The 8499-nt window shown below is 42.1% G+C and overlaps 1 protein-coding gene and 1 non-coding gene across 2 annotated transcripts; one reads left to right on the top strand and one right to left on the bottom strand.

Moving 5' to 3' along the window:
- Positions 1-2555: 2555 nt before the first annotated feature.
- Positions 2556-5153, bottom strand: LOC141630533 (uncharacterized). Its single transcript, XM_074443335.1, has one exon. It carries the CDS (start codon positions 5151-5153, stop codon positions 2556-2558), a length of 2598 nt encoding a protein of 865 aa, XP_074299436.1.
- A 928-nt stretch (positions 5154-6081) lies between these two features.
- Positions 6082-6188, top strand: LOC141635303 (small nucleolar RNA R71). The gene has a single exon (XR_012540001.1). It is a non-coding gene; the product is annotated as a small nucleolar RNA R71 (small nucleolar RNA).
- Positions 6189-8499: the final 2311 nt, after the last annotated feature.

The following is an 8499-nucleotide window of genomic DNA, read 5'->3' as shown; positions in this document are numbered from 1 at the left end:
TTAAAAGAAATTCCAAAAGAACTATTAGTAAAGCTAGGGGGAGTGCTTACCTTAGAACGAGATGATAATGCATTTTTCAAGGCGGCCCTTTGCCTAGAAGTTGCCATGCTTCACCCTTTACTAGCTTGAATGTCTTCAAAAACTCACCAACCTCAAAGCTTAGACCCCGAAAGTTAAGATAAGCCTTAATAACCCGAAAAATCACCAAAAGCATGAATTTTTTTCTTCAAGTGCACCACAATGGCCTTAGGACCGCCACCAAGCAAAGAAAAACGAAAAAAACTGAGTTTTTGGACCAAGGGTATTTTCGGAAACCAAAAATCCGAGTGGAGGGAACTCGAATATTTTTATGGGATCATAAACTAGAGGTTGTGAGGATCAGAATAGTGAAATTTGGGAGAGATTTGATGAAGGGAAGTGGGTTAAAATTGAAGGAGAAGGTTGAGTTTTGGTGGTATTTTAATGGTGTTTTGTGTTTTTAGGAGAGAGGGAGTGTTGAGGTTGAAGAAGGTAGGTGGAATATGATAAAAAAAATTGAAGGAAATAAGGGATAAAGGACTAAAAACGGGTGGAAAAAGAAGCTGCAGCCGACGGGTATAATTGTACCCGGTCGGGTACAATTACGCCCGGTCGGGTATAATTACGCCCGGTCGGGTACAATTATACCCGGTCGGGTAAAGTGCCTTTTTGCTCTGTTTTTCGAGTTTTTAACATGCAGCCGAGGGAGTTAACTTTACCCGATCGGGTATAAGTTTCACCGTCCGGTACAATTGTACCCTACGGGGTACAATTAGGTCCCTCGGCCTTAAAATCAATTAACTTAGCACCCTTTGAAGGCAAGATAGCACCTTCCAATGTCAAATCGGCTTCCTTAGTCAAGAATTTCAATCCCCACTATCACTTCCACCCATTATGCCTCCTTCCACTTTGCCCTCTCAAGGTAACTCCCCTCTCGACACAACACAAGCAACACATCTCGATCAATCATCAAAAATCCCTCTTCAAATCATCAAATTTTATTACATGGGTTGCCTCCCAAGAAGCGCCCTTGTTTAACGTCGTAGGCTCGACCAAGTAAACAAGCCAACAATTTTCATGATGGGGACGAAAAAATCTTAATTCACTAGAAAGGTATCAAGGATCTTCATTTCCTTTTGGACGGGATTGCCAACGTGATAGTGCTTTAATCTTTGACCGTTTACTTTAAAAGTTCGGTCTCCTTGGCTTATTTCAACCGCCCCATGAGGGAAAGATCGGACAACGGTGAAGGGTCCGGTCCACTTCGACCTCAATTTTCCGGAAAAGAACTTCAAACGGGTATCATATAGAAGAACCAACTCACCCTCCTTGAACTCTCTTCTAATTATGCACTTGTCATGAAATCTTTTCGTCCTTTCTTTGTACAACTTAGCATTCTCATAGGCTTCTAGCCTAAATTCTTCCAATTCATTCAAGTCAAGAAGTCTCTTCTCACCGGCCGTCTTCAAGTCATAGTTGAGATGCTTGATGGCCCAATATGCCTTGTGTTCAAGTTCAACCGGCAAATGACAAGCCTTGCCATACACCAATCGGAATGGTGAGGTACCGATCGGTGTTTTGAAGGCCGTCCGGTAAGCCCACAAAGCATCATCAATCTTCAAGGACCAATCCTTTCTTGACTTGTTCACGGTTCTTTCGAGTATAGTCTTCAACTCTCGGTTGGAAATCTCGGCTTGCCCATCAGCTTGAGGATGGTAGGCAAGACTCTTCCTTTGTTGCACACCATACTTTTTCAACAAAGCTTCTAATGCTCTCTCGCCGAAATGTGTACCACGATCGCTAATGAGGACTCTCGGGACCCCAAACCTTGGAAAAATGATCTTTTGAAGTAGCTTGATCACTTCCTTAGCATCACAAGTCTTGGTCGGGATCGCCTCAACCCATTTGCTCACGTAGTCGACCGCCACAAGTATGTACTCATTTCCGAACGAGGATGGGAAGGGACCTTGATAATCTATCCCCCACACATCAAAAAGCTCAACCTCAAGCATGAAATTCATTGGCATCTCATGTTTCCTTGTGATATTTCCACTCCTTTGACATTTGTCACATCCTTTAACATAAAAGGCAACGTCACGGAATAGAGAGGGCCAAAAGAAACCACATTGAAGTACTTTAGCGGCCGTTTTCTTGGAACTTGCATGGCCGCCACAAGGTAAGTCATGGCAATGGCTCATTATGGAGGTAGCTTCCTCTCTTGGAACACACCTTCTTATCATTCCATCGGCACAAGACTTGTACAAACATGGGTCATCCCAATAATAATGTTTCACATCATGAAAGAACTTCTTCTTCTTGTGGTAGTCATAATCATGAGGAATTATCCCGGAGACCAAATAATTGACAATATCCGCATACCACGGTGCTTCTCCCAAGCTTAGGGACAACAAGTGGTCATCGGGCAAATAGTCATTGATAGGGAGCCCATTGTCAACATTGAGGTTGATTAGCCGGGATAAATGGTCGGCCACCACATTTTCAACTCCTTTCTTGTCCCTAATTTCCATGTCAAACTCTTAGAGAAGTAATATCCACCTAATTAACCGAGGCTTGGACTCCTTCTTGATGAGCAAGTATCTCAAAGCAACATGATCGGTGAACACTATAACCTTAGCTCCCACCAAATAGGTCCGGAACTTCTCCATAGCAAATACCACGGCCAAGAGCTCCTTTTCCGTTGTTGAGTAATTTGTTTGAGCATCATCTAGAGTTTTGCTTGCATAATGAATTGCATGCACCTTTCCATCCTTCCTTTGGCCTAAAACCGCGCCCAAGGCATGATCGCTCGCATCACACATTAACTCAAACGGCAAGCTCCAATCCGGAGGTTGTATAATAGGAGCACTTGTCAAAGCTTCCTTCAACCTATTAAAAGCATCAAGACAACGGTTAGAGAACACAAAAGGAGTATCTTTGGCTAACAACTCGGTCAAAGGTCTCGCAATCTTATAGAAGTCCTTGATGAAGCGGCGGTAAAAGCCCGCATGTCCAAGGAAACTTCTCACCCCCTTAACATTGGTGGGAGGCGGGAGGCTAGCAATGACCTCGATCTTAGCCTTATCAACTTCTATTCCACCGTTTGACACTATGTGTCCCAACACAACACCTTCTTGTACCATGAAATGGCACTTCTCCCAATTAAGCACAAGGTTAGACTCTTGACACTTGCTCAAAACTTTCTCCAAATTCATTAAACAACTTTCAAAACTTTTCCCAACAACCGAGAAATCATCCATGAAAACTTCCATTTCTTGTTCAATGAAATCAGAGAAAATTGACATCATAGCTCTTTGAAAAGTAGATGGAGCATTACATAGTCCAAATGACATCCTCCTATATGCATAGGTGCCAAATGGACAAGTAAAGGTGGTCTTTTCTTGGTCACTTGGATGGATAGGGATTTGGAAAAATCCCGAATAGCCATCCAAGAAGCAAAAATAGTTGTGTTGAGCTAATCTTTCTAGCATTTGATCCATGAACGGTAAGGGAAAGTGATCCTTCCGGGTGGATTTGTTCAACTTCCTATAGTCCACACACATTCTCCACCCGGTTACCGTCCTTGTAGGAATCAATTCATTCTTGTCATTTCGCACTACCGTCATGCCTCCTTTTTTGGGAACTACATGAACCGGGCTTACCCACCTACTATCCGAAATAGGATAGATAATGTCGGCGTCAAGTAGCTTAAGGACCTCTTTCCTTACAACCTCTTTCATTATGGGATTAAGCCTTCTTTGTGCCTCTATTGAGGATGCATCCTCATTTTCAAGTAAAATTTTGTGAGTGCACAAAGAGGGGCTAATCCCCTTGAGGTCACCAATAGTGTACCCAAGGACACCCTTGAACCTTTTGAGCAAAGAAATTAGTTTTGAGGTTTGGATGTCATCAAGTGCACTATTGATGATGACGGGAAAAGTGGAATTGTCACCTAGAAATTCATATTTCAAAGAAGAGGGAAGAGGTTTAAGTTCAACCGTAGGAGGAGGCGTGGAACTCTCCTCCTTCTTACCGACTTCCAACACTTCAAACTTGGGAGCTTGTTCATGAATTGGAGCCGAATCCAACATCCATACATATGCAAGAGTCTCAACATCTTTGTCTTCGACCTCATACCCACTAACAAGACAAGTCTCCAAAGGATCCATAGAGGAAGCTTTTGGGTCATGCTCCTTCATGGGATTCTCTAGAATGTCTACAATGCAACAAGTGTCACCTAGAGATGGAGCTTCCATGGACTTGTGGAGTTCAAATTCCACTCTATCTTCACCCACTTGTAAAGACAACTTGCCACTCTTTACATCGATCATAGCTCCACCGGTAGCAAGACAAGGTCGACCCAAGATAATAGGCACATTGTAATCCTCGGGCATATCCATAACAAAGAAATCACATGGTATGACAAGCTTCCCAACAACCAAGGGTACATCTTCAATCACACCAATGGGAAATTTGACCGACCGATCGGCAGGTTGAAGTGAAACTCTAGTTGGTTTCAAATCTCCCAAATCAAGCCTCTTGAAGATTGATAGTGGCATGAGGCTCACACTAGCCCCCAAGTCACACAATGCTCTTTTAATAGCCACCCCTTGGATAGAACAAGGGATCGAGAAGCTACCCGGATCTTCTAACTTGTTTGGAAGCTTGTTGGTGTGAGTAAGAATAGCACTACATTCCTTAGAGAGGTTGATGGTTTGCACCTCTCCATTCTTCTTCTTAAAAGTGACAAGTTCCTTAAGAAACTTGCCATAAGATGGAATTTCGGTAATCATATCAAGGAAAGGAATAGTGACATTCATTCCCTTCAAGATCTCAACAAACTTCTCATATTTCTTTTCAAGCCTAGGCCTTGCAAGCCTTTGTGAAAAGGGTACCGGTGCTACATACTCCCTTGGTGGTGGAGTACATTCTTTGGCCTTAGTTGCAATAGGCTCATCTTGCTTTGGAGGATCAACCATCTCCACCTCCTTAGACTTCTCCACCCCAATCTCATCTTCTTTCACAACTTCAACCGGGTGCTCTTTCACTACTTCATTAGTCACCCTCTTCCTCTTCCACTTAGGAGATTTCTCAACCTCCTCCAATTGCCTTTCGCTCCTCAAAAATACCGCATTCATCTCCCTTGGGTTAACCGTATTACCCGGAAATTTCCCCGGATTTTGAGCCAATTGACTCAATTGTTGAGAAATTTGGGCCACATGAGTTTCCGTAGCCTTTTGTGATGCCCGTATTTCATCATTCACCCGATTTTGTGAGGCAATGTGGTTATCAAGCTTTGAGTCGGATTTTTGATTTGCAATAACCAATTGTTCAAAGGCTTGTTCCCAAGATGGTTTTTGAGGGGTTTGGAAGTTTTGGTTTTGTGGTTGGAAATTTTGGTTTTGTGGTTGATTGAAATTTTGTCCCTTGAAACCCCCAAAGGGTTGTTGGTTTTGGGTGATGAATTATTTCCCTTGGAAACCGGGTGGAATTTGTCTTTGGAATTGAGAGTTTTGATTGAACCTTTGTTGTTGTTGAGGTTGGGAAGTGGTGGGATTTTGAATGTTTTGTGAAGCATAAGATAAGAAAGGGTGAGTTCTTTTTCCATTGACAAATTGGTTGTTGTTATTATTGTTGAACCCTTGCCTTGCACTAGTTGATTCCCAAATCCCATTTACTTGCTCATAGCATTCCTCACCTAGGGGTAAAATCAAGGGACACCCAATGGGAGTATGCCCTTGTTCACCACACAACTCACAAGACAAGACTTGCCTCATATCGGAGCCTTTAGGTTTTGAATTTAGCAAAGCAACTTGTTGGGTGAGTTCATCTAGCATACCCTTAACCTCCACATTCAAAACCGAATTAGAATCCTTGCTCTTGCCCTTCCTCATTTTCCTATCACTTCCCCATTCCATAGTTCTCGATGCCATCTCCTCAATTAGTTCCTTTGCCGCTTTATACCCCAAAATGTCTAAGGCACCTTTCCCCGATCCCGCATCCAATGAAAGCCTAAGGTCTTGAGTCAACCCTTTGTAAAAATTGTTCACTAGCTCGGCCTTGGAGATGCCATGGTGAGGGCATAACCGTTGGAGCTTCTTATACCGTTACCATGCCTCATATAAGGTCTCATCCTCTTCTTGAGTAAAACTTTGTAGTTCACTCTTGACTTTGGCCGTTCTTGAGGGTGGGAAATACTTGTTCAAAAATGCTGAAGCCAACTCATCCCATGTCTTGAAGGAATCCGGGTCACAATTCTTCAACCAATCCTTGGCCGAACCCCTAAGAGAACGGGGGAACAACCTAAGGCGAACCGCGTCATCGGAAACCCCATTTGACTTGTACATATCACAATTTTCAAGGAAATCATTTAAATGATCATTTGGGTTCTCCAAGGGACCTCCTCCAAATTGGTTGTCTTGAACAAGGTTGAGCAAGGCATTTTTAATCTCAAAGTTATTAGCTTGAATTTGTGGCCTTTGGATGCTTGGATTGACTATGTGCTTAGGAGCCATAGTGTCTCTTATCGGAACCGGATCACCCATCGTGTTAGGTTCTTCTTCTAAAACCCCAAAACGATTTTCAAAAACTTCGGTAGCTTCTTGGTGATTAACTTCTTCAATTGGTGGTGTATCAAGTAAACCCCTTCTTCTTAGAGAATTAAGTCTTCTTGCCGTGGCTTCAATTTCGCGGTCAAGTTGATATATTGGTTGACCTCGTCTTCGCCGCCTACTCATGCAAAAGACCTAACCACTTGAAAGAAAAGATTAGTAAGAAAGGACTTAGTCTAAACTAGAACAAAAACGATTAATATCAAGCCGTACTCCCCGCAACGGCGCCAAAAACTTGATGGTCTCAAGTTAAACCTCGCAAGTGCACGATTTTATCGTTGTACACTTAAAAGGGTCGATCCCACAAGGATTAGGTGGAGTACTAATCGTTCTAATTCACCGGTTTAGCTAAGTCGATAAATAACAAAGAGGGTGGTAACAAACTAGCACTTAAACTAACGAATTTAAAGACTATAAACTAGACTAGATAAGAACAAGCTCAAAGATAAAGGATAGATCAAATAAAGAAAAGGACTAGAACTCGGTTCTCCCACGAATATAAGTAATTCCACATACTAATCGTCTCGGCTAATCAAAAGGGGTAGAAAGGTAAGGGGGAGATGGCTCTAATTCGCCTAGAACCTCCCTTCCGGTCTCGCAATAGGACACTAGCTACTCCGACTAACCCCCCTCCCGGGTTCGAAAGCCGGTATCCCTAACTCAAAACCCGACAACCCCAAGAACATGCATTTTCCCAAGGAGGTCAAGTAAATGGTCAAGGTCATTAAGCCCTCATCATATTCCGGGTCATCCCACTCCTCCTTCTGGAGGTCGATTTCAAACACTAGCCTAGAGGCACCCTCCCTCGGTTCTCCCTTCCGGTCTCAACCTTAGTTGGTGACAAGGTCAAATATCGGGTATCCAACTTACAACCTAACCAACTTCCGTTGGTGGTCAAGGGTCACGAGTCGACACTACCCAAAACCCAAACCTTAAACAAGCAAAATCTTATAGACTACCCTCACCAATTTTCCCCACAAATTAGCCTTAATGATAATTAGTTAGTGAAATTACCCATATCGGGTCAAACCGAGTCCTAGAAGGAGACTACTCACTAATCATGTCTCTAAAGGCTAAATAAACAACAAAGATGGAATCTTTAAACATAAACATGGGTGGAAGATGAATTCTACTTCTAAACATTCAACAATCCAACAATAATTAAGAGGAAAGATGGTTTAATCTAATAACAAGGATGAACAAACTAAAAGACACAATCTTTAACACAATCGACTCAAAGATTAAGTCTTTGAGGACAACTAGCAAGGATGAACAAAGGAAAGAGAAATAATGAAAAGATAAACAATGAAAAGATGAACAATGGTGAAAACAACAACAATCAAACAACAAAGATGCAAATTTAACATGAACAACAAACAAGAGAGAGAGATTTTGACTAAACTATCAACAAACAACAAGTTTTAACAACTTCCAACAAAAAGAAATCTAACAACAACAAACAACAATGGAAAACAATTGAAGAACAAGGGAGAAAAGAGAAAAAGGAAAGAAACAATACCAACTATTGAAAGGATGAACAATAAGGAAGAACAAGGTAAGAACAATAATAATAATCTTTGATTGATGAAGAATGATTGCCAAGTTACAAAGGATTTGAGTTTCCTCTCTTAACCTTACAAATTTCTTCCCCAAACTAGGATTAGATTTCTAATTTTCTGGGAAATTAGGTATTTATATGCCTCCAAAAAGTTAGGTGAGAGTACAAGAAGAAGAAGACAAAATGCGAGGGGAGTAAATTGTACCCGGGAGGGTACAATTATGCCGAGCGGGTACAATTATACCCGGGCGGGTACAATTATACCCTCTCGGGTAAAATGTCAAAATGGGCTGAAAAAAGCTAAAAACGCCAAAC

This window comes from Silene latifolia, chromosome Y, assembly GCF_048544455.1.
Source record: "Silene latifolia isolate original U9 population chromosome Y, ASM4854445v1, whole genome shotgun sequence".
NCBI classification, from domain to species: domain Eukaryota; kingdom Viridiplantae; phylum Streptophyta; class Magnoliopsida; order Caryophyllales; family Caryophyllaceae; genus Silene; species Silene latifolia.
The sequence above is the reverse complement of the archived record's forward strand: the minus strand, read 5'-3'. Positions and strand labels throughout refer to the sequence as shown.